This window comes from Geotrypetes seraphini, chromosome 4 (genome assembly GCF_902459505.1).
Source record: "Geotrypetes seraphini chromosome 4, aGeoSer1.1, whole genome shotgun sequence".
NCBI lineage: Eukaryota > Metazoa > Chordata > Amphibia > Gymnophiona > Dermophiidae > Geotrypetes > Geotrypetes seraphini.
Window position 1 is genome coordinate 136,996,271 of NC_047087.1, and position 26,254 is coordinate 137,022,524.

At 44.2% G+C, this 26,254-nt stretch overlaps 1 protein-coding gene across 1 annotated transcript in view; it reads left to right on the plus strand.

The window, feature by feature from the left end:
* The window catches only part of DNMT3L (DNA methyltransferase 3 like), a 182,221-nt gene that overhangs the window by 131,001 nt on the left and 24,966 nt on the right, over positions 1 to 26,254 (plus strand). The window contains exons 10-11 of the mRNA XM_033942929.1: positions 7,955 to 8,097; positions 23,910 to 23,995. Of these exons, the coding sequence (XP_033798820.1) occupies positions 7,955 to 8,097; positions 23,910 to 23,995 (229 nt within the window). The remainder of the gene's footprint in view (positions 1 to 7,954; positions 8,098 to 23,909; positions 23,996 to 26,254) is intronic.

The window sequence follows — 26,254 nt, forward strand, 5'->3', positions numbered from 1 at the left end:
TTGGCCAAATACCTGTCCATATAGTGGCCTACCGGAATGTGATTATATGACAGAGCAAAGTACACTGTAAATCCTGCTAGCAACAAAATTGAGGAACAAGGCTCCGGAGCTGGCAAGGCTAGCTGCTCACCGGCTCACAGCATCATGTGATCTCTGAAACGTAATCTAATATTATGGCTATTAAGGATCGCACAGGCCTGATGTTGATGGCTAAGAAAACCATTCAAACATGATTTCGTGAATTTTATCAAGAGCTTTATACACCTGAGAGTCAGAGGTCAGAGGAAGCTATCGGACAATATCTTAGGGAATTGGGCTTGGCATCCTTAATGGAGTCTGAGGCGCAGGGATTGGATAAGGATATCACCTTGGAGGAAGTGCAAAATGTAATTAGACAGCTCAAACCAGGAAAATCTCAAGGGTTAGATGGATTCACAGGGTTGTTTTATAAAAAGATGTCAATATTTATTTATTTATTTAGATTTTTATCCCGTCCTCCCAGCAGCTCAGAATGGTCTACAAGCATCCTATCTGGTGGCGCCTCTGCTGGTGCGGCTGTATAATAATTTGCAGGATGAAGAACAATTGCCTTTCTTTATGCAGTTGGTGGGGATTACGATTTTGACTAAGCCCAGGTAGGATGCCACCCAGTGTAGGAGCTATAGGCCAATTTCGCTGTTGGGTATTGATACTAAAATTTTAGCTCGAGTGTTGGCTGATCGTTTGTCGATGCATATGCCGGCGCTTATTCATCCTGACCAGGTGGGGTTCATAGGTGGGAGGCAGGCGGCTGATGGGATCCATAAAGTCTTGAATTTGGTCTGGCAGGCCCAATGCAGTGGGACTTCATGGGTGGCTGTGGTGGTGGATGCTGAAAAGGCTTTTGACTGCATGGATCTCCAACCTTCTGATGACCACCCCAGACTATAGGACGTTCAGAAAAGAAATAAAAACCACACTTTTCAAGAAATTCCTGAAACAGCAATAACAACACGACCTCTAAATGCTCTTAAGATCTACAACTTACCTCTCTAGCTAATCATTGTAATTCTGTCTTTTTAAATTAACCTTTTGTAATCCGCCTTGAACCGCAAGGTAATGGCGGAATAGAAATCCCTAATGTAATGTAATGTAATGTAATGTAATGTTTATGGAAGTGGTCCTCCAGCATACAGGCTTGGGGGCCTCTTATGTGTCTTGGATATTATCCTTGTACAATGTGCCAATGGCTTGTGTTAAAATCAATGGGGTATATTCTTCCCCCTTTGAGCTTCGGAGGGGGACAAGGCAAGGATGCCCATTATCACCCTTGCTTTTTTGCTTTGGTGATCAAGCCTCTTGCACAAAAAATACGACAGACGGATAAGGTGCGGGGCTTAACTTTTCAGGGGTGCAAGCATAAATTGTCTTTATTTGCCGACGACATATTAGTCATTGTGGAGGGCTCAGAGAGATCGCTTAGTACTTTCCAGGACCTCATGATGGATTATGGGTGTTGTCCGGCTTTAAAGCTAATCTGACTAAAATGGAGATATTGAATATATCGGTCCCAGAATCGAATATTCCTGGTATTAAACATGTGATGCCTTTTCGGTGGGTTAAGGGCCCTATTAGATATTTGGGTATACAGTTGGGGGTGGATTGAACGTCGTTATTTCAACTTAATTATATTCCATGGGTAGGATATGGTATTATATTCCATTAATTATATTCCATTGGTAGGATATTTCAACTTAATTATATTCCATTCTCAGGATATGGAAAGGTGGGATAAATTGTATGTTTCTTGGCTGAGACGCATGTGTAAGGTTTGTTAGTGGTCCCCACAATGTATGGTTGGTGGGGTCACTTGAGAGACGCCCTTACAAACGCCAGGTCCTAGGTTCAGTTCCCTCACAGATGATTCACCAGGAGTAGAATCAAATACGAAACACAGCCAGAGGTGGTTGCATAAAGAATATATTATAGAAATAGGCTTACAGAAAAGTAGTATTCATAGGCATTACAACAATTAAGCATTACAATTAAGTAGAGAGCAAAGCAGTTTCCCTGCCTTACATAGTTCAGAGGCAAAGAGACAGAGAGTTTGAAGTTCTAGGGAGAGCCAGAGAGAGAGAGAAAGGGGGATGGGGTGATAGTCTAAGTTTCGAGTTCCAGAGATCGGCCAGAGAGAGAGAGAAAGAAAGAAAGAACAAGAGAGCCGAGACCCAAGAGCCAAGAGATAGATTTTTGTGTGTTGCAGAGAGGAGGCTTTTATAGCTTGGAATCTTATTCTGAATATAGAAAACTATTGAGCTTCAATAGAAGTTAAATCTTCCCCTCCTTAGTAAACTTGTGCTAGACAGCCGAAGTATAGGCTATGGTCAAATGTAATTTCCAGTATGCCTCTGACAATAGTTTCTGATTAACTTTAGTTATCTGTGCACCTGGACCCATTGTCCTAAGCACCCTCTTAATCAGACATTAACACATTAACACCTTTTAGCTAATCATGATTCAATCAGGGCTACTTAAAACCATCTTTTTGGGTTATAAGAAACAGTCTACCTACACTCAGGGTCTATCTACATTCACATGCCAAAGTCAGATTGATATAATTTCCTATAGGCCTTTGCTGACATAAGTTATGCCAACTAAAAATGCAGATTGCTAGCGATAGCTATGCTGACAGCATGGAGGTAATCTGGATGCTGATTCTCCTTAAGCTTCTGTATTTTTTTCAAGTTTTCCCTCTAGAGATTCCTAGGCAGTTTTTCCAGCGGTGGCAGCGAAACCTGTTATGATTGTATGGAGAGGCAGACATCCCCGGGTGGCTCGGCGGGCCTTGTTTAAGTTTAAGGTATAAGGGGGTCTGGGTATCCCTCTTTGGAGCATTATTACCATATAGTTAAGGTCAGGGGTGGAGTGGCATGAGGCATCTTTGAAGTTGTGGGTAGTTGAGAAGGGTTTGTTGGGTAGTTCCTGGGGGGAGTGGACCCTTGGGTCGCTGATGTGGGAGGACTTGGGGAAAAAAGATTTAGGGACCATATCTAATCCATTCACTAGGTGGACACCGCGGGTCTGGAAAGGGGAGGCCCAAAAATTGCTCGGTAAAATTAAGTGGCTGTATCATCTACCATTGCGGTATGCTCTGATTTTGTGCCAGGTAGAGACGGGGGGGGGGGGGGGGATATTTGTGAGGTGGGAAAGGAAAGGGTTGCAGTACTTTGGCCAAGTTTTGGAGGGGGAGTCTCTTCGAGCGTTCCCCGAGCTTCAAGCTCTTTATCAGTTGGACTCTAGGGACCTTTTCCCGTATCTACAAGTGAAAAGTTATTTACAGAAAGCTAAACAGGCTGATGCTGCGATATACTGTTGTTCTGAATTTGAGCAGCTGTTGGGGACACCTGTAAGGCAAGGGTGCATATCTCTGCTATATAAGTGGGTGCATAGGGAGTGGGGCCAGAAACCTTCCTACCTACTGGCTTGGGAAGTGGTCTTGGGGCAGGTTTTTAATGAGGCTAAATGGGAAAAAATAACATGTCGGATACATCACATAGCTATGACTCCTGTCTTGGTGGAGAATGCTCTTAAACTGTTGGTTCGGTGGTATATGACCTCGGTTATTTTGAGCAAGATGGCAAGGTGGCACGGGCACGGGCTTATGCTGGAGGGGTGTGGACCAATGTTCCCTCTAAGGTGAGCGCATGAGCGATCGCTCACTATTTTCAGTGGCGTCGCTCATACGCTTTCTTCTGTCGCTCACTCGAGGGCGGGCGGAGGTGAGAGGAAGCGGCGGCGGCCTGTATTTTAAAGGTGAAAGATGCAGCAGCGGTGGCTCCTCTCAAGATCCCCGACTGCATCGGACTTCCGACGCAGGTGGGGATTCGTGAGAGGAGCCGCTGCCATGTCTTCAGTGTCGTACCAAGGGGAGGGAGGGGCGGTCCGCCCCGGTTGTGCACCCGCTCTAAGGCTGCAGTTGGAGAGGAAGTTCGGGCCAGCCAATCACTGCCTGGCTGGGTGGAACTTCCTCTCCGACGGCAGAATTGATGTCGGGGGATTGCTGGTCGGCCCAGTGGGAAGCAGAGAGAGCCTGAGGCAGCCGCGGCGGTGGCTTTGGGGCCTGTTTCCCCCGATGGTTGCAGTGGTGGCTTTGGGGCCTGTTTTCCCCGATGGTGGCAGCAGTAGCTTTGTGGAGGGTAGGGAGAAAGAAAGGGGGCAGGCAGGGAGACAGAAGAGAAACAGAAAAAAAGAAAGGGGGCATCAAGAGAGAAAAAAGAAAGAAAGGGCAGGGAGAGAGGAAGAAAAAGTTAGGGGAGGGAATGAGGTCTGGAGGAGAGGAAACATACAGGCTGAAAGAAGGGAAGAAAGATTGGATGCACAGTCAGAAGATGAAAGTGCAAACAGAGACTCATGAAATCACCAGACAAGGTAGGAAAAATGATTTTATTTTAAATTTAGTGATCAAAATGTGTCTGAATTTATATATGCTGTCTATATTTTATACTATGGCCATCTTTTACTAAACCGCAATAGCGGTTTTTAGTGCAAGGAGCCTATGAGCGTCAAGAGCAGCCCTGGGCATTCAGCGCAGCTCCCTGCGCTAAAAACTGCTATCGTGGTTTAGTAAAAAGGGAGGGGGTATATTTGTCTATTTTTGTATGGTTGTCACTGAGGTGACAATGCATAGAGTCATTTGCCTTGACCTCTTTGAAAAAAACCCAGAATAGGAATGATAATTAACATTTTCTCAGCATATAGTGTGCTTTGTGTTTTTTAATTTTATTGTTGGTAGATCATTTTGACTTGGTCATTTTAAAGTAGCTCGCAAGCCCAAAACGTTTGGGCACCCCTGAGCTAGAGCGTTGAAGCTGTGTATTTCTATTTATCCCCCCTTTTACAAAACTGTGGAGCGTTTTTTAGCGCCAGTCGTGGTGGTAGCAGCGCTGATGCTCTGAATTCTATGAGCGTCAGAGCTGTTACCACCGTGGCTAAAATCCACACTACAGTTTTGTAAAAGGGGGAGGGGTTAATTTGTGATGACATATTCCATACTAGGCGAAGGTGTTTTCTGTGTTCTATGTGTTCGAAAGACATAGTTTTCTGTTAGGATTGACGGTGTAGGATTGATCTGTGCTGGTCTGGCTTGTTTAGTTTTACAATGGGTGTATTGATGTACTGCTCTGCAATATGTAAGATGTTGCCTTTTCCTAGGTACTCATTTGTGATGTGTGGCTTGTTACTAAAAATCATGTTTTTCGTACAGATGGGGGGGTGCCAAAAAATGATGGGCCCCGGGTGTTACATATGCTAGGTACGTCACTATATGTAAAGATACCAGAAAGCTGGCAAAGCAAAAACTTTAAGTAAATTGTTATTCTTCTAAGTTTTGAGTATTTAACCCTCCCACAATCTCATGGGCACTCGTTTCAAGTTTCAAGTTTATTGAGATTTTGATTTAAACGCAATATCAAATATTTTCAATGCGTATAACAAAAATAAATTTGGGGAAATAAATAAAACCATTTGAACAATAAACATACAAACATATCCATAGATGATTAAAAATACATAAGGAGTACATAAGGATAAACTACATTTGTTTAAAAATGCGTCCTCCGTGCCTGCTCATAAATTTGTGGAGTATGTAACTTGTCGCTCATGCATATTTTTTTTTGCATACACCTCATCAATCCTTAGAGGGAACATTGGTGTGGACAACGGGAAACGTTCTTTCACATGTGGTGGAGTTGCCCTCAGATTCAGGAATTTGGGGGGCAGGTGTTTAGGTATGTGGGGAAACTCCTCCAGGTGCCCATAGTGGAGAGGGCGGAGGTGGCTTTACTGGGATTCCCCACGGGAGGGGATGATGATACCCAAGACAGACTGGCTTGGCTGGCGTTCACAGCAGCTAGGCTGACTTTGGCTCATTACTAGCGAGGTACCACCACACCCACTTTGACCTTAATGAGGGAGAAATTAGGTTGGGTATGTGAGCAGTATCGGCTTTTGGCCTTACTGACCAGAAAATGGCAGCAATACATTGATATTTGGGGGAGATATCTGAAGTGGAGGGCTTGGATACGGGGGACACTGTTATGGGCTGATATGATAGAATTCAGTATGGTGGGGGGGGGGGCAATGCTTGTTACTTGACATTTGCTCTTTTTTGTGCTTTCATTCCTTCTTCTATTTACATCTCCTTAGTTATTGAGATACCTATAAGTTGCTGTGTACTATGACTATTGGGTTTTGAGCATATGTACTTGCCGTTATAGGGGGGAGGGGAATAGTTGGCTGGGTTTTGAGGGATGTGTGTTGCATCACTGGGTTTTGGGGTTCTTCTGCTTGTATTACTTTTGTGCTGTACTGAAGCTTCTCTGTACTGCTCTTTGTTATAAATAAATAATTACAAAAAAAAGAGAACCTTGGTGACTTCAGTAGCCCATCTTCATTCTACTCCTATTGAGGACATTTTAAAGCAGCCACTTGGTTCTCAATCCATACTTTTATATCCTATTACTGTGTAGAGAATCATTCTAGAAGGGATAGTTAGTTTGGGCAAACAGTTCTGCAAAACATATTCTTTTTCTAAATGCCAACTTTCCTTCCAACCCCTTGGGTTTCACCAGATTTATGTTAGTTATTGCAATCCTCTTCCTAGAGGCATGATCCTGGCAGCTTGGGAGTCCCACATGCCCTCGGAGAAAGCAAAGTTACCTACCTGTAGCAGGTATTCTCCAAGGATAGCAAGTCACAACCCACCCACCTCCCCTAGTTGGCTTCTTAACTTTCTTACTGAGCTGCAGGTCCCACAAGCTGATGTCAGGTGGGAAAGTACTGGCACACATGTGGTGCAGGTAGTCCTAAAAATTTAAAGTGACAGTATACTTATGACTTGTAAGAATATATTCCTGTTATCCTCTGAGAACTCCTGCTACAGGTAAGTAACTTTGATATTCCTAAATGCAGCACTTTAATATGTAACTTACAGTATTCTGTAAACTACACATGTAAGCGGGAGCCTCACTCATGTACCCATCACTTGTATGCCCCCTTGCATTTACATGTTAAGTCTAGATTCTATAAATGTTGCTTAAATTGCACTGCAAAAAATATCATGCAATAGTAGTCTATAAACAGCACTTGGGTGCCTTTTTTAGTGCTTGGTGCCAGAAATTGTGCCTGACTTTAGGTATGGCCATTTATACCAACTGAAATATGGTGCAAATCTCGGTACCTAAATTAGGCACAGATCCCCCCTTATTCTATAACTGCATAAGTAAATTGATTTAGGGGGGTCTTTTATTAAGGCACACTAGCCGATTTAGCGTGCGTTAAATGCTAACGTGCCCATTATATTCTATGGACGCATTAGCATTTAGCATGCACTAAATCAGCTTTCGCACCTTAGTAAAAGACCCACTTATTTATTTTTAGTCTATAACCCTGAGCACTCAGCTAACGCGCATGCAAATGTTCATTCATCCATATGTGTTAGTATTCTATAATTTTAATATGCAAATGATACTTATTTATAGGCACTGAATATATATATATTGGTGGTTATTTTAGAAACTCTGTTCCTGTTTTGGATGTCTGAAACCCAGCATTCATTTTATTGCTATGACCAGCGTGTTAATGAAGATGATGGATGATTCTGCTGCTGAAAATTACTTCCTATAAATTTAAGCTATTATCATCCTACTTAAGGGATGTTCCCAGTATTGTTAGAGATATACCTAATTTTATTCCTTCCTGATTCCTTGAGGAATCTCCCATTTTTCATGCTACCCTGCTTAAGATTGCACTGTTTCTAACCCAGAACTTCCAAAATTAAAGCTGTTCTGTCATCTTGGAAAAGAGTTGCAGAATTCCTCATTAACATTCTTGATGACAGATGTACTATTATATTTGTAATCAGCAGGGTATTCTTTGTGGCCAGTAACTAACTATCTGTTCTTCTGTCGTACTACAGCTTGGTATTTTTATCAATATTACCGCATTTTGAGCTATGCGCAGCAACAAGCAAATAATCTACAATGCTTCTTCTGGATGTTTGTGGATAATCTAGTACTGGAAGAGGAAGTTAAAGATGCAGCAACATTTCGATTCTTTGAGGTACAAGAATTATACTGTAGGTGTGAGAGAAGTAGAGAGTGGTTAACCAGATCAAAGGTGGCAGAAAGATCGAGTGAGATAGCCAAGACAATACAGCCATGTTCAATTTGAGAATAAACCTCACTGAGAACAGAGGCTATTACTATTTCCATGCTGCAGTCTGGTCTAAAACCAGACTATCTGAGATGCAATGCTAGTGTCTTTTCGATGTAGTCACTGAGTTGTAAATAGATTGTTTTTTCTGTAGTTTTTGAAAGACAGGAAAGATTAGTGGTTGGAACAAGAGGGCTCAAGTGAGGGTTTCTTCAAAATTGGATGCAAACTGGCTGTCTTCCAACGAGAGGGGATAATCCCTGTTGATAAACTTTAGCTAACCATGGACAAGATAAATTAGACAAAACCAACTGCATCAAGGAGGAAGATACTTCACCGAGGCTAATGGCAGCTTAATCGCGGAGCTCCCCTGAACTTCGTGCTGCATTAGTGATCTTTTGCATTACTTGGGAGTGTGGAGTTGATCTTGTCCCTATCCAGGAGCAGCTTACCAAGTTGTGCCCTAATGGCGAGCAAAAAAACTCGCACGGTCCTTAAATCTTTTGCTTATCAGCTGGGGGACATTTCTGAGGCCAATGGCAGCTTGGAGGTGCGTGCTCGAGTTGGCGGGTCTGAGTTGGGACAGTGGCCTGCATCGCCGGAGATGGATTCTCGCCCGGCTACGGGAGCAGAATTGCGATCCTGGATGGAGGATCTAAAGGGCATGATGTTGACTATTCAAACAGCCTTACAGACTGATTTGGCTAAAATTCGACAATCTGTGGCAGACGGGTGCCCGACTGCATGATTCTGAGGAGCGGGCCATTGACCATGATGCTGAGTTGGATGCACTCCAGGCTAAGTGTCAGCTCCTTGAAAAAGGTCAGGAATATCTGCTTCTCTGGTTGGAAGATGGTGAGAACTGTAGCAGGCGCAATAATATTCACCCGTGGAGTCCCGGAAACCACGCAGGCCCAGGATGTTCAACAATTCTTGGTGGATATTTGCTCCAAATTCTGGCATGCAGCATATCCTGACCACGGAGGTACCTTTCTTGGACTTTGAAAGGGTTCATCAGGCTTTGGGGCCCTGGGTAGGAGATCGACCCTGTGACATTGTGGCGTGTTTTTTGCACTTTCCTGTGAAGTCACGGGTGTTGCAGGCCGCCAGGCAAGTGGGGCAAATTGTGTGGGAAAATTTGAAAGTGGAATTATTTGCTGACTTATCGGCCCTTATGCTGCGTAAATGGTGTGACTTCTGAGAGGTCACTAAGTGCCTTCAATCTCACAACATCTGATATCATTGGCTTTACCCCTTTGGACTCTCCTTCCAGGACATCATTCTGTGGTCAAAGTGGAGGAGGCCTCTCAAGTGTTTCAAGCAGCTAGCTTGATGGGCGAGCCTGCGGACCCTGTGATGGAGATGTTGGAGACGGTCTCTGTGGCATCTTCCCAGTGATGGCACCAGGTACCTCGCAATGGCAGGCGCTTGCAACGGCACTCAGGGTCTGACCCCGGGCCCTCTGGCTGATTCTTTTGAGGCCTTGGTACTTGGTTTTGTGATGAAGCAGGAACTTGCTCCTATCTACTCTCTGTCTGGTTGGATTGTGTAGGACTTATCTTCTCTGCACTCTCTTTTTCTGTACAGCGGGAGGGGGGGTGGTGATGGCTGCTTGTTGGTGATATGCTTCCTCTGTTTGATCTATTGTTGGTGGGCCTTTTTCTTGGGGATGGGTTGTTGGGTGGAGGGTTGGGGGGAGGTTTGGGGTATTGGAGTAGCTGGGAAGAGGTTGCTGGGGGGGTTGGTGGATTGGAGGTTTTGGGGCCTGTGTGTGGTATTTTTTGCTGTTTATGTGCTGGGGTGAATGTGGGTTTGTGTTTTGAGGCTGGATGATGACTGCTAGGGGGCTTATTTTTTTCTCTTTAAATGTCCTTGGTCTCAATATGCCATGTAAAAGACAGTTTTTGTTTCAGAAGGCTGAGCATTTAAAAGCTGGGGTGGGTTTCTTTCAGGAATCCCACTTTAAACCACAATCTGAATCTTTGCTGCATCATAAAAAGTACTCACATATCTATTTTGCCTCCGATACATCAGGTACTAAGAAACATGGGGTGGGTATTATGATAGCTGCTCACCTGAATCCATTAGTTAACCATGTGGTCCGTGCTGTTCATGGCCGATATCTTTTGGTAAAGGTTGAAATTGAACATGTTCTCTATACACTGTGTAATGTTTATACTTCTAATGCGGAGCAAACGAGGTTTTTTTGATGCTTTGGACCTTGTCCTTCAAGAGAAAGTCGAGGGGCATTTGATCCTGGGGGGTGATTTTAATGTTACCATGGAGCCCTCCTTAGATAACTCGACCACCAGTGTTCAGTATGGTAAGGCCAATCGCAAGAGTCTGTCAGCTTTGTGGGAGGCTTGGGATTTGGTAGATCCTTGGAGACATCTTAATCCTTCCACCAGAGATTATTCTTATTTTTCTGGGGTGCATAACTCCTACTCTCGCATTGATTTCTGGGGGGTGAGCAAGTGTTAGCTTTCTCAGATTTCTCAGGCCACCATTGAACCGCGAGTCTGGTCAGATCATTCACCTGTCTGTTTTGATTTGCTTCCCACCTCATCCCCTTTTGGTAAGAGATATTGGTGTTTTTTGGATGGTTTGTTGACCGACCCTATCACAGCTCTTAGAGTTGAAAAAGAGTTATGAGATTATATTCAATTCAATGGGACTGGGGAGGTTTCCCCAATTACCTTTTGGGAGGCCTTGAAGGCGGTATTACGGGGATAGGTTATTTCTATTGGATCTTTTCGTAGGATGGAAAAGGGTCGGAAATTGGAAGCATTGCGGAAACAGCTCCTTTTTCTGGAGTGAGCCCATAAACAGGCCTCTGGGAATACCTCTTTGCTGACTCGCCTAGAGCAGATGAGAAACGACTTGCAGCAGATGCAATTGGAGGAGATTTCTGAATAGCTGCAATGCTTGCAATAAAAACATTTTGAACATGGTAATCGCGCGAGTCGGTTGTTGGCTTATAAGTTAAAAAAGAAGAGGTTGCGGAATTTTATTCCTGGGGTTCATTCTGGTGGGGGTGTTTTCTGTCACTCATCGGAGGATATTGTGCAGGTTTTTTTGGCTTTTTATAAAACTTTGTAGACCCCGGAGCATCATGCCCCTCAGGGCTCTATAGATGACTGTTTAGAGCAGGCCCAAGTGCAGAGCTTGACGGCGGAAGAGGCTGAGGAGCTTTCGGCTCCGATAACGGAGGAGGAGACCCTTTGGGCGATCTTGACCTTGGCTAATGGTAAAGCTCCCGGATTGGACGGGTCTTCTAATCGCTTTTATAATCAGTTTAAACATCTTTTGGTAGGCCCTTTCACTGCTATGTTCAGTGGCCTTGGGGTGGCTGGCGAGTTGGGGCATTTGTGGCGTTTGGCTGGGGTAACTCTTATATTAAAGCCTGGTAAGGATCCGGCTAACTGTGGCTCGTATAGGCCTATCTTGCTGTTGGGCATGGACTATAAGCTCTTTACTAAGATCTTAGCTCGCCAGTTGCAAAATCATATGCCGCGCTTGGTTCGTGATGACCAAGCTGGATTTATAGCAGGGAGGCGGTCTTTTGATAATATCCGTTGTTTGTTGCACTTAATTTGGTCGGCACACCAGGGAGGCCCCCCAGCCTTGTTACTCAAGGTTGATGCTGAGAAGGCCTTCGATTGGGTGTATTGGCCGTACTTTCTGAGCACTCTGTCGACTATCGGCAAAGGAGGGCAATTTTTCTCATGAGTGCAATTGTTGTATACTAAGCCACTGTTGATCAATGGTGGATATACGGAGTCTTTTGAATTGGGATGGGGGACTAGGAAGGGCTGTGCCCTGTCACCCCTTCTTTTTGCCTTTTGCTAACCATATCCATCTCCGTCAGGACATTAGGGGCTTTACTCATGATGAGGTCTCTACTAAGTTGCTGCTTTTTGCAGATGATATTATGCTTACTATTATGCTCTCTCTCCCGGGGATAGTGGCGGAACTTGAACGTTTTGGCCAGGTATCTGGTTTTAAGACGAATATGGATAAGTCCGAGATTCTTAATTTGTCGGTGACTCCCGGTGATAGGATTCAGTTGCAACGCCGGTTCCCTTTTAAATGGGCGGCTAAATGTATCAAATATTTAGGGATTAATATTATTTCTAGTCCTCAGTCTCTCTATGATTTGAATTTCCCTCCTTTGCTTAAGTGCCTTTGGGAGGATCTTGATAAATGGGAGGCCTTTTCTATCTCTTGGTTTAGACGCATCCAGAGTATGAAGATGATGGTATTACTGAAACTTTTATATCGTTTTCAAGCTTTGCCGATTCCACTCTCGGATGTCTTTTTCCGCAGGCTCTCTAGGAAACTGTTTCAGTATATTTGGAAAAGTAAGCCTCCGTGGGTTCAAAGGAGTGTGTTATATCAATTCCGGGACCATGGTGGGATGGGTGTCCTTTGTTTGAAGCGCTATTATGTGGCAGCCCAATTGAAGGCATGTCTGACTTGGTGTAAAGCTCGTTCTAAAAGTTGGGTCAAGATCAAACACCTGCATATTGCTTATAACCTTTGTGTTGGGCTTCCCTGGTTGTCTCTCCTGGAGGCCCAGGTTTTGCTGAGAGGCTTTAACCCTTTTCTTTCTCTTACCTTCAACATTTGGGCCCATACTCGGGCTTGTTTGCTTCCTGGTAGGTGCTATTTTTTGTCTACGCCGCTTTGGGTGGCAGAGGGGTTTATGCCCAGGAGACTGGACCCGCGATTTAAAACTTGGGCCCTCCAGGGCCTTGCGGATCTGGGGGATTTTCTTGAGGAGGGTCAGATTGTGTTCTACTCGGACTTACAGGAAGCCTACAACTTGGGGAACCTGGATTTCTTTCACTATCGCCAGGTCTGCGACTTTTTTCGGTGTAGGGCCCTGGGTGAGTTGTGAATCCCGGAAACTTTGTTGGAATGGGCCATGAGTGGCAGTTGTGGTTGGGGATGTGTTACTCGCTTTTATAGGCACTTACTTCCCAAAATGCCCTACCTATCAAATATATTCAGGTTTGGGAGACTTTGTTGGGGCGGACCTATGCTTCTTGATGGTGGGCCAATCTTTTCAAATGCTTGCTGCGCCCCTCAATTGCTAGCTCTTTGGTGGAAAATAGATACAAGATGCTCTACCAGTGGTACTTTACACCAGTTCGCTTGCATCGTATTTACTCGCACACCTCTGACTTGTGTTAGAGGCACTGTGGGCAAAGAGGTAAGTTTTTGCACATTTGGTGGGATTGTTCTAAAGTGGTCCCCTATTGGTCTATGGTGTTTGATATTCTTACTGAAATTTTTCATAGGCCTGTGCGTAAATCTACGAGCAGTGCTTTATTGCATATGTCGCTTGGGGCGTTGCCGCACTCTTGTCAGACCTTGGCTCAGTGGCGTACCTAGCATATGTGACACCCGGGGCCCATAATTTTTGATACTCCCCCCCCCATCTATATGAAAAATATGATTTTTAGTAACAATCCACATATCGCACAACAAGAGTGTACCTACGAAAAAGCAGCATTTTAAACACTGCAGTGAGCACTAGTGAAAGGTCACTTTGGGAAGCCACAAAACTTAGAGACTTGAAGAAAGCACAGATGGTTTATTAGCATACGTATGCAACTCCTGAGCTCCAAGCTGGCTTCAGAAGTGCCGAAACCAGGACGCTACAGAGATATTTATACATTCTTCTGGCTAAACAACTGAATTCTAGAAAAAAATGTTCACATGTTACTTTTCTTAACAATCATTGGTGGTAATGACACTAGCAGGTCATTACCAGGTCACTTATCTAGGCCCTGCAGTCTTTCTGTTAAATGTCTTTTATGCTGAGATAGCCATAAGAAGTTAGAATGTACAAGCTAACACCAAAGGCAGGTAGGCTCGAACATGAGATAAGTTAGGTCTGCAGCTAAACATAATTCAGCATTTTATTAAAGAGAAAACTTAGTTCAACACTTAGGAAAACCAGTCCCAGACTCCTTCACTAGAACACCAACACATACATTGTAAAACTAAACAAGCCAGATTATGTATAGTCAATTGATCCTGTACAGTCAATGCTATTAGAAAGCCATGTCCCTTTCATACACACAGACAGATACACCCTCGCCCAAAATGGAATAATCACAAACTAAAAATAGAAATATGTAGACAAAAGTTAAACTGAACCACCAAGAAACCAGACTCTGAACATAAGCAATGCCTCCGCTGGGTCAGACCTGAGGTCCATCGCGCCCAGCAGCCCGCTCACGCGGCGGCCCAACAGGTCCAGGACCTGCACAGTAATCTTCTGTCTATATCAGGGATCTTAAAATCCCTCCTTGAGGGCCACAATCCAGTCAGGTTTTCAGGATTTCCCCAATAAATATGCATCGAAAGCAGTGCATGCACATAGATCTCATGCATATTCATTGGGGAAATCCTGAAAAACTGACTGGATTGCAGCCCTCAAGGAGGGACTTTGAGACCCCTGATCTATAACCTTCTATCTATACCCTTCTATCCCCTTTTCCAGCAGGATTGTCCAATCCTTTCTTGAACCCCAGTACCGTACTCTGCCCTATTACATCCTCTGGAAGCGCATTCCAGGTGTCCACCACACGTTGGATAAAGAAGAACTTCCTAGCATTTGTTTTGAATCTGTACCCTTTCAGCTTTTCCGAATGCCCTCTTGTTCTTTTATTATTTGAAAGTCTGAAGAATCTGTCCCTCTCTACTCTCTCTATGCCCTTCATGATCTTGTAAGTCTCTATCAAATCCCCTCTGACTCCTCTTCTCCAGGGAAAAGAGACCCAGTTTCTCCAATTTCTCAGCATATGAAAGGTTTTCCATCCCTTTTATCAGACGTGTCGCTCTCCTCTGAACCATCTCGAGTAACGCCATGTCTTTCTTAAGGTACAGAGACCAATATTGGACGCAGTACTCCAGATGCAGACGCACTATCGCCCGATACAACGGCAGGATAACTTCTTTCGTTCTGGTAGTAATACCCTTCTTGATTATACCTAGCATTCTATTTGCTCTCTTAGCGGCCGCTGCGCATTGCGCCCTTGGTTTCATTGTCATGTCCACCATTACCCCCAAGTCCCTTTCTTGGGTACTCTCTTTCAATAAGATCCTCCCACTGTATAGTTGTACCTCAGGTTTCTGCTTCCCACATGCAATACTTTACATTTCTCAACGTTGAACTTCATCTGCCATCTCGTCGCCCATTCCCCTAGTTTGTTCAAGTCCCTTTGAAATTTTTCGCAGTCCTCCTTAGTCAGAACTCCACTAAATAGATTGGTGTCGTCCGCAAATTTTATTATTTCACACTTTGTCCCTGTTTCTAGATCATTTATGAATATATTAAATAGCAGTGGCCCGAGCACCGAGCCCTGCGGAACACCACTCGTGACCCTCCTCCAGTCCGAGTAGTGGCCCTTCACCCCTACCTTCTGTTTCCTACTTGCCAACCAGTTTCTGATCCATCTATGTATGTCTCCATCCACCCCATGGTTCTTCAGTTTCCGGAGTAGACGTTCGTGAGGCACCTTGTCAAAGGCTTTTTGGAAATCTAGGTATATGATATCTATGGGGTCTCCTCTGTCCATCCGTTTGTTAATTCCTTCGAAGAAGTGCAATAAGTTTGTTAGGCACGATTTCCCCCTGCAGAAACTATGTTGGCTGGCTATCAGAAGTTATTTTCTTTCAAAATGTTCATCAATGTTTTCTTTTATCATTGCTTCCGCCATTTTCCCTGGAACCGAGGTCAGACTCACCGGTCTGTTGTTTCCCGGGTCACCTCTTGATCCCTTTTTAAAGATGGGCGTAACATTGGCTATCTTCCAATCCTCCGGGATCACGCCTGTTTTCAGGGATAGGTTGCAGATTTGCTGCAGTAGTTCCGCTATCTCCTCCTTTAATTCCTTCAGAACCCTTGGATGGATTCCGTCCGGACCCGGGGATTTGTCAGTTTTTAGTTTTTCTATCTGCCTGTGTACATCTTCAAGGCTCACTTCCATGGATGTTAATTTTTCTGCTTGATTTCCATTGAAGAATTGCTCAGGTTCTGGTATGTTGATTGTGTCTTTGTTTGTAAATGCGGATGAAAAGAACATGTTAAGTGTTTCTGCGACCTCTTTCTCCTCCTTCACCACTCCCTTCCTGTCACCGTCGTCTAGCGGTCCCACCTCCTCCCTAATTGGCTGCTTCCCTTTAACATATCTAAAGAACGGTTTGAAATTTTGTGCTTCCCTGGCTAGCCTCTCTTCATACTCTCTTTTGGCTTTTCGAACCACACGGTGACATTCTTTTTGATACTTCCTGTGCTCTTTCCAGTTCCCCTCGGTTTTGTCTTTTTTCCATTTTCTGAATGAATTTTTCTTATTGCCTATCGCTTCCTTCACTATATTAGTTATCCACGCCGGGTCTTTTGTTAGACTCTTTTTGCACCCCTTTCTGAATCTGGGGATATACAGATTTTGCACCTCGCTCATCGTGTCCTTGAAAAAAGACCAGGCTTGTTTTACCGTTTGCCATTTTTTTGGAAATGTTCCTGAGTTTCTTCCTTACCATTCCCCTCATTGCTTCGTAGTTTCATAGTAACATAGTAACATAGTAGATGACGGCATATAAAGACCCGAATGGTCCATCCAGTCTGCCCAACCTGATTCAATTTAAAAAATTTATTTTTATTTTTTTTTCTTCTTAGCTATTTCTGGGCAAGAATCCAAAGCTTTACCCGGTACTATGCTTGGGTTCCACCTGCCGAAATCTCTGTTAAGACTTACTCTAGCCCATCTACACCCTCCCAGCCATTGAAGCCCTCCCCTGCCCATCCTCTACCAAACGGCCATACACAGACACAGACCGTGCAAGTCTGCCCAGTAACTGGCCTTAGTTCAATATTTAATATTATTTTCTGATTCTAAATCTTCTGTGTTCATCCCACGCTTCTTTGAACTCAGGCACAGTTTTACTCTCCACCACCTCTCTCGGGAGCGCATTCCAGGCATCCACTACCCTCTCCGTAAAGTAGAATTTCCTAACATTGCCCCTGAATCTACCACCCCTCAACCTCAAATTATGTCCTCTGGTTTTACCATTTTCCTTTCTCTGGAAAAGATTTTGTTCTACGTTAATACCCTTTAAGTATTTGAACGTCTGAATCATATCTCCCCTGTCTCTCCTTTCCTCTAGGGTATACATATTCAGGGCTTCCAGTCTCTCCTCATACGTCTTCTGGCGCAAGCCTCCTATCATTTTCGTCGCCCTCCTTTCCTGAAGTTAAACGTTGTCGCTATGGTTCTCTTTCCTTTCGATATTCCTACCTCAATCTTGAACTTGATCATGTTATGATCGCTGTTTCCCAACGGACCCACTACTTCCACTTCCTTTGCAGGTTCCCTTAACCCATTTAGGATTAGATCCAGGGTGGCATTTCCTCTCGTCGGTTCTCTAACAAGCTGCTCCTAGAAGCAATCTTGTATAGCCTCCAGGAATTCTGTCTCCCTAGCGTTTCTTGAGCCTCCAAGGTTCCAGTCTATCCCGGGGTAGTTGAAGTCTCCCATAATAACTGTGTTACCACTTTTACATTCTCACTTCATTTCAGCTTCTCATCGGCTTCATTTCAGCTTTCTTCATCGATATCTCCGGTTTGCCCGGGTGGACGATAGTATAGGCCCATCTTTATTTCAGTCCCTTTCCTTCCTGGTATTTTAACTCATAGTGATTCCAGCTTGTTGGTCCTCTTTGCTGTGTCCATTCTTGTCGATTGTAAGCTTTCTTTTATGTATAGTGCTATTCCACCTCCTTTCTGTCCTGACCTATCCTGGCGATAGAGCTTGTACCCCGGCAGTGCCGTATCCCATTTGCTTTCCTCATTCCACCATGTTTCAGAGATTCCAATGATGTCTATGTCCTCTGCATTGACCATGGCTTCTAATTCCCCCATTTTGTTTCTTAGGCTCCTTGCATTAGTATATATGCAATTTAGATCCTGGTATTTTGTTGTCTTCATTTCCTTTCCCTGTGCATCAGTCTTTAGAGTCTTCTCGTTTGCTACAATTCTTCTAACCTCCTCTTCTGGGGTGGTTGACTCCTGTAATTTGTCTCTTGTTTCTTCCCAGCCTTGTTTTCCCTTAATATCTTCACGGGATACCTTCTTCCGAATCGTCAACGCTTGGTCAACTGTCGGCTTTCCCCTTCCTCTTAGTTTAAAGCCTGTTCTATTCCTCTCTTGACATTGTTTGCTAGAAGTCTAGTTCCTGCCACGCTCAGGTGCAGTCCATCTCTCCTGTAGAGCTTGCTCTTGCCCCAGAGCATCATCCAGTTCCTCACAAAGTGGAATCCTTCTTCCTCACACCATTTCCTCATCCACGCATTTATTGATTGTAGTTCTTCCTGCCTTTTCACATCTGCCCTCAGTACCGGTAGGATCTCTGAGAAAGCTATCTTCTGGGCCCTCATCTTCAGCTTCCTTCCCAGAATCTTGAACTGTTCTATCAGCGTGCTTCTTCTGTAGTCTTTCCTACTGACATCATTCGTCCCGATGTGGATCATTACTGCGGTCTCTTCTGTCTCCGTTCCTTCCAGGATCTTTTCAATTTTGTCCACGATGTCCTTGGTCCTCGCTCCTGGGAGGCAGGTCACCAGTCGTCCTCTCTCCCTCCTGCTATGTGGCTGTCCACATGCCTCAGGATCGAGTCTCCCACTAGGATCACTGACTTTCCCTTCTTCAATTTTCGCTTCGGTCTCAGGTCAATGTCCTCAGTGTGCTGCGCTCTTTCTTCTTCTGGGCATCGACTAGCCAATTCCTCCCCCCTCTGTGGGTGTCTTCTTTGCGGTCATCTGCTTCTTGTTCTCCCTTCCATGTTGGTGTTGGTATAACTTTATCTTCCATCTGAGGTTCGTTCTCTTCCACCCTCCTCCTTTAAGCTTCCTCAATGAATTTCTCGAGTTCCCTGACTTCCTCCTTGATGTGTCTCTCACTTGTGAAGTCCTTCTAGCTCCTTTATTTTGTCTTCTAGTTGCTTGACTTCCTTCTTCAAGCTTTTCAGCTCCTGACACCGACCGCATACATATGACTGTCTCCCCGAGGGGAGGTAGTCATACATATGACAGTCTGTGCAGAACACTGGAAAGATCATCTTCTAGTTTCCCTCTGCTTCTATTGTTGTTCCTACTTTAAGATAATAGTTAAGATTACGTGCTCCTTCTGTGCCTGCTTCCTGCCTTACCATACTTTTGCTTGTGTGTTTGCTCCCTCTGTGCCTTCTTCCTTCAGTGCCTGCTTCTTGCATACAATGCAATACTACAACACCACAAAAACAGTAATGCATGTACTCTAATACTGTGCAAAATATAAAGACAGTAGATGTAAATTTGAAAAAACTGATACATAACAATCACCACTTTACAAATTAACAAATAAAAATAAAACAAATAATGAGAAATAAGAAAATACCATTTTATTGTTAGGGGCAATGTTAGGAAATTCTACTTTACGGAGAGGGTAGTGGATGCCTGGAATGCGCTCCCGAGAGAGGTGGTGGAGAGTAAAACTGTGCCTGAGTTCAAAGAAGCGTGGGATGAACACAGAAGATTTAGAATCAGAAAATAATATTAAATATTGAACTAAGGCCAGTTACTGGGCAGACTTGCACGGTCTGTGTCTGTATATGGCCATTTGGTGGAGGATGGGCTGAGGAGGGCTTCAATGCCTGGGAGGGTGTAGATGGGCTGGAGTAAGTCTTAACAGAGATTTCGGCAGTTGGAACCCAAGCATAGTACAGGGTAAAGCTTTGGATTCCTGCTCAGAAATAGCTAAGAAGAAAAAATTTAAAAATTTAAATTGAATCAGGTTCGGCAGACTGGATGGACCATTCAGGTCTGTATTTGCTGTCATCTACTATGTTACTATGTTAATCCCTGTAAGCTCAGTCCCCATCCCCGCAAACCACCTGATTCCATCCACGCAAGCCTTGAATTGTTTTATATTGAACTTATTATATTAAAGTATAAAAAGAAACAATATTCTGTACAATTGTCAATTTATAAATCAGCGTCTTCTCCCCACTCTCTCTTCCCCATTTCCCTTCAGCATCCTCAGCCCACTCTCTCTCCACATTCCTTCAGTGCACGCACATAAAAACAAGCAAATAATTTTATATATTTTTCATTCTATTCATTCATAGAAATTAAAGTCTAAATAATGTCAGTCACATAACAAAACATGATTTTACAAAAATAATTCCCTGCAGTCAAGCCTGCAAACTAAACTAAACTAAACTAAACCTTAAGTTTATATACCACATCATCTCCACAGAAGTAGAGCTCGGCATGGTTTACAAGAACTTAAAAATGAGAAAGGGTAGGAAAAGGTTTACATAAGTTTATAAGTTGAGTGGAAAAGTAGGGAAAAAAGAAATTACATGTTAGAGAAGAGCCAGGTTTTTAGTTGCTTGCGGAATAAATGGAGGGAGCTCAGGTTCCGCAGCGGGATGGTAAGGTCATTCCAGAGACCTGTGATTTTGAATAGAAGTGATTTTCCCAGTTTACCTGCGTGGAGAATACCATGTAGGGAGGGGAAGGATAGTTTTAATTTATGTGCGGTCCTGGTGGAGTCAGGGCACAAGGAGTTGAAGGAAAGTAGGATTAGGGAAGGAAGGATGCCATGAATAATCTTAAAAGCTAGGCAAGAGCATTTGAATTGGATTACTAGATGACTTTCAGCAGCTCCCCTCCCTCCCTCCCCGTTAACTTCGTGGCCAAGTCAAAATAATCTACCAACAATAAAATTTTAAAAACACAAAGCACATTGTACGCAGAGAAAATGTTAATTATCATTTATATTCCGCGGGTTTTCAAAGAGGTCAAGGCAGATGACTTTATGCAATGTCACCTCAGGAACAACTATACAAAAATAGACAAATATACCCCCTTCCTTTTTACTAAACCGCGATAGCGGTTTTTAGTATAGGGAGCTGCGCTGAATGCCCCAAGCTGATCTCAACGCTCATAGGCTCCCTGCGCTAAAAACCGCTATTGCGGTTTAGTAAAAGGGGGCCATAGTGCAAAATATAGACAGCATATATAAATTCTCAAAACGGACACATTTTGATCACTAAATTGAAAATAAAATAATTTTTCCTACCTTTGTTTGGTAATTTCATCAGTCTCTGGTTGCACTTTATTCTTCTGACTGTGCATCCAATATTTCTTCCCTTCTTTCAGCCTAATGTATGCTTCCTCTCCTCCAGACCTCATTTCCTCCCCCAGCTTTTTCTTTCTTTCACCCTGCCCCTTCTTTCTTTCTCTCTCCATGCCCCTTTTCTTTCTGTATGTCTGTCTTTCTCTCTCTCTCTCTCTTCGTGCCCCATTTCTTTCTTTGTTTCACCCTGCCCCTTCTTTCTTTCTCTCTCCATGCCCTCTTTCTTTCTCTCTGTCTGTCTTTCTCTCTTCGTGCCCCATTTCTTTCTTTGTTTCACCCTGCCCCCTTCTTTCTTCCTCTCTCCATGCCCCCTTTCTTTCTGTATGTCTGTCTTTCTCTCTCTCTCTTCGTGCCCCATTTCTTTCTTTGTTTCACCCTGCCCCCTTCTTTCTTTCTCTCTCCATGCCCCCTTTCTTTCTCTGTCTGTCTTTCTCTCTCTCTTTCCGTGCCCCATTTTTTTCTTTTTCTTTGTTTCACCCTGCCCCCTTTCTTTCTGGCTCCTTGTCCCCCCCCATTTCTTTCTTTCTTCCTCCCCTCCCCCATGCCACTGCCGCCATTGGGAACAGGCCGGCTCCGAGTTCGCCCTGCTTCTCTTCCCCGTGGGGCCGACCAACTCTTGCTGCACAACGTCAATTCTAACGTCGGAGAGGACGTTCCGGGCCAGCCAGGCAGCGATTGGCTGGCCCAGAACTTCCTCTCCGACGTCAAAATTGACATTGGGCGGCGAGAGTTGGTCGGCCCTGCAGGGAAGAAAAGAAGGGAGAACTCGGCTGGCTTGTTCCAAATGACGGCAGTGGAAGCCTTTCCTCGGCGGCAGCCTATTCCCCGGTGGGTGGCCAGCTGTGTACCCCCTTGGGGCATGCACCCGGGGTGGACCGCCCTCCCTGCCCCCCCTTGGTATGCCACTGCCTTGGCTTTTCATGTGTTTACAGCTAGCAGATTGTTGTTGGCTGCACAGTGGAAGCAGGTTCACTCACCTACTAGGCAGCATTTATTGGGGAAATTAGCGTTTATTTTTCGTATGTCTAAATTGACAGCTCTCATGCATAATCGCCTCTCTCAGTTTTTGAAGGTTTGAGATCCTTACATTAAGAGGTCATTGGTCTTCTGGTGGTCTCACCCAGCTACTTTGGTGGTTTATAGTTGGTTCTCTGCACACAAATGGGATGGGGGGTTGGGGAGAGATGTTGTGGATGGGGGTTTTGTTTTGCTTTGAACTGTTTTGTCTCGTACTGAAGAATCCCAGTATGACTTTAGGCGGGGTGGGGGTATGTGATTATAGGATGTTGGTTGCCGTGTTCATGGTTATGTATCTTTTTGCATTTTCTCAATAAACTTTTTGAAAACAAAACAATAAAACAACTGCATCAAGCAAAAAGTAAAAAAATAAAACAGCAGGGATATAGAGCTGGGGACTCACCATCCAACCCACCATCTTCCCCTCACTGCACACCACTGTATTGGACCCAGGGTGCAGAGAGGGAGAGAAATATATGTTGGATATGGGGATGGAGGAGAGGGAGAGATGCATAGGAGGTAGAGGGGCAGATAGAGGGAGATGTTGGATTTAGGAGCAGAAGGGAGTGATGAAGATATGCCTGACAATGGGAGTGAGGGAAGAGAGTGGAAGAAATGCTGGACCATGGGGGGAGAGTGTAGAAGAGAGGGGAAGGAAGAAGGAGCAGATGCTGGGCTAGAAGGCTGGAAGAAGAAAGACGCTGAGAATGGTAGAACCCTGAGGGAGAGGCCAGGAGGGTATGGCAAGGAAACAGATGAGAGGACAGTTATTATAGAGGATAGACATATGGTCATGGGAAGTTGAAAGGGAATAGAGGGCTTAGGAAGGAATAAGATGGGCAATGGGAGAGAAGATGGAAATTTGATAGGGGTGAGAAAAAGGCAGGAAAAGATCAATGTAAGAGAAAGGTGTAGTGAGGGAATAGACAGGAGAGGAGAAAATACAAATGGATAGCAACCACTTGACGGAGAGTTAGCAGACAGACAAGAAAGCAGAAAAGCGAAACTGGAACAAACATGATGAAAAAAGCAAAAGGTAGTAAAAAGCATTTTATTTTGAGTGTTTTAAATGGAATATGGATAATAATTAGCAAAAATGTTGTTTACATTTTGACAAATAAACTAATTTTTGTGCAGAATTCCACCAGGAGTAAACCCTTTGTGAGATGAGTAGCTCTGATAATTAGTTTAACTGCTTGTAAGCTGAAGTTGCTGAATCTCAGTGGTTTGAATTCTCTGGAATAAAGAATTGCAGTAATCCAAGTTACTAATAACAAGTGTACTAGTGTTTGCGATGTATTCTTAGTAAATAGATATTTTACTGAGCAAATTTGCTTGTAGGTTAGAAGGTTGAACTGCATATGGGAGCAAATAGGTACCAAAGGTAGAGCCATAGAAGAAAGAAAATGCAACTGTTAAAATTGTCCATAGCTATTAATAACATTTAACTCTTAATAGAATATGTCTGGTTGTGAAATTTCTCTGATCTAAACATTTTCCTGTCTCACAGACAAACCCAGTCACCATCTGTGATGTCCATCATGAAACTATTTTCAGCGCAGCTCATGTGTGGGGTAACATTCCATCCCTAAAGAGGTGAATCTTTTACTGTTCTTAGCCTGAACCCAGGGAGTGAGAAGCTAAGTTAGGTTTGTGCATCATGTGCCATGGATTTGGATTAGAGCCACATAGTGATAACAGGGAGAAAGTTTTGTGTGCAGCATCTGGGACCTCATGCAAGATAATTATGTAATGGAACGTTTCAGATTATAGCAATTTTATGTTTAACTGTGTGTTTAGTATAAAAGTACTTCAATTTGTTTTAAATCTGTTTACTACCAATTAATTTTACAGAATGTCTTCTAGTCCTGATACTATTTGAATGAGTAAATAATAGGGTTGCAGATGTAGCGCATTAATAATGTGATTAGCATGCTAAATTTTTAACGCAGATTAATCACAATTACCTGATCTGCCGCTCCTACGTTGGGACTAACTGCTTCTGTAGCTCTGAAAGAAGCTGTGGTGTCAGTGTCACATGTGTGCACTGCCTGACCCAGAAACAAGAAGTTACATCAAGCTCTGATGTAGCTTCCTGTTTCTTTGTCAGCAGAGCCAGCAGAAGCAGGGACATGCTGACACCAACATTGCAGTTTCTTTCAGACCATGGACTCCTCCACTGCCCAGCTGCATTCTTCAGCTGCTAAGGCCTAGTGCACAACACTGTTGGCACCATTTCCTCAATGTGCCCTGCAGCCCTGGAGCTTCCCTGATGACTCAAAGTAACCTGACTGCTGGCTGCCGAGTGAATCTTTTGGAAATTTTTTTATGGCTGGAGTGTGACTGCTCACATCGTCCCTACAGTCTTCACTCTGATGGTTCTGCCTATTGTGGGCCCCTTGTTGGTGGCATGGTATAACTACCTCTAGATTTAAGTTGGTGCAAGTGTCACGGTATCTAGCAGGGGTTCCCAAATTAACTCCACACAACCAAGGGATTTGACAAGAAAAGGAATTGTAAAATTTATTAGATAACAATAGGAGAAGAGTGGGTAAGTTCTTCAAATAGGTACTGATTGGTACAATTAGATAATGCAAGACAGAGGCAAAAGGATGTTACAGGTTACCCCTCCAGACTGGCAACAGTTCAGTGGCCTGATTAATTTCTGTAATCTGCAATCAGTTTGACAAGCTTACCACTACTTCGAATACTCAAGTCTGAGGAATGTCATTTGCCTAATGTAGTAAATTGTTGTGCACACAATATTACAAGTCTAAGAAAGTCTCTGGAAACGTTATAGCTGTCTTGTGTTGGGTACCATGATCCTCAGCGTCCACATCCTCACCAGTCCTGGAGTCAGTCCTGCTCAGAAACTCTGGATTACCTACTACACTAGCTGAAAACAAACCAATAAAGGAAAACACTAATCTTAAAACAAAACAAAAGGATCTGACAGAAGAATGGGGCTAACTAGATGCAAAGAAAAAAATGGAATAGGGGTTTCCTATCTATCCCTCCCCAACAGCAATAGCTTCTGTACTCTCATTCAGGCAGACTCTTCCTACCCATCCTAGGCTCACTGTAATCACTGGCTGTCGCTAACCCCAAAGGTAGGCTGTGAGCAGGTCTCAGCAGGCAGGGTTAAATGCAGTTTCCAGTGGCAGACTCTACTAGTTAAAGTTCTCCAGGGAGAAGGGTGAGGCTGTTTGGGGCTCATTTGTGCCTTCTTTTCTCCTTCTCACAGGGGTCCCTTACATGGCTCTGCTCTCTTCTCCCAGCATCTCACTCTGACCCTCCTATAGTGCAGGCTTCTGCAGCCAGGTCCTTCCCCTCTTGTGCTCTCCCTCTTTAGGCAGCTCTCTCTCTCACTTCTTCTCTCATGCAGGTCTTTCCTCCAGCCCCCTCTCCCAGCTAGTCTCTCCCACTTCAGTGTCCCCTAGGGAAGTGTTCTTCAACCTTTTTACACCTATGGACCGGCGGAAATAAAATAATTATTTGTGGATCGGCAAATTACTATGACTGAAATTTTAAAAAACCATTTCCGCCCCATCTCCGCGAGCTCGGTTCCCGCAAACCATCTGATCCCATCCGCACAAGCCTGTTACGATTTTATATTGAACGTATTTTATCTATATAATAAAACCGTAGGCGGCGCATGCGCAGTCTAATCCGCGTGCTTCCGTGATCCGTATGTCCGTGGCCGGCAAGAGTGCACATGCAAACTTACAACAGCTCGCACTCACGGTCTGGCTGGCTCTTTAAAGTTTTTTTCGGTGCCGGCTCACCTGCTCCGCCTTCCTCTTCCTGCCAGTCTCAGCCGGACTCACTCCTCCCCCCCTGGCAGCCCTGAACCTG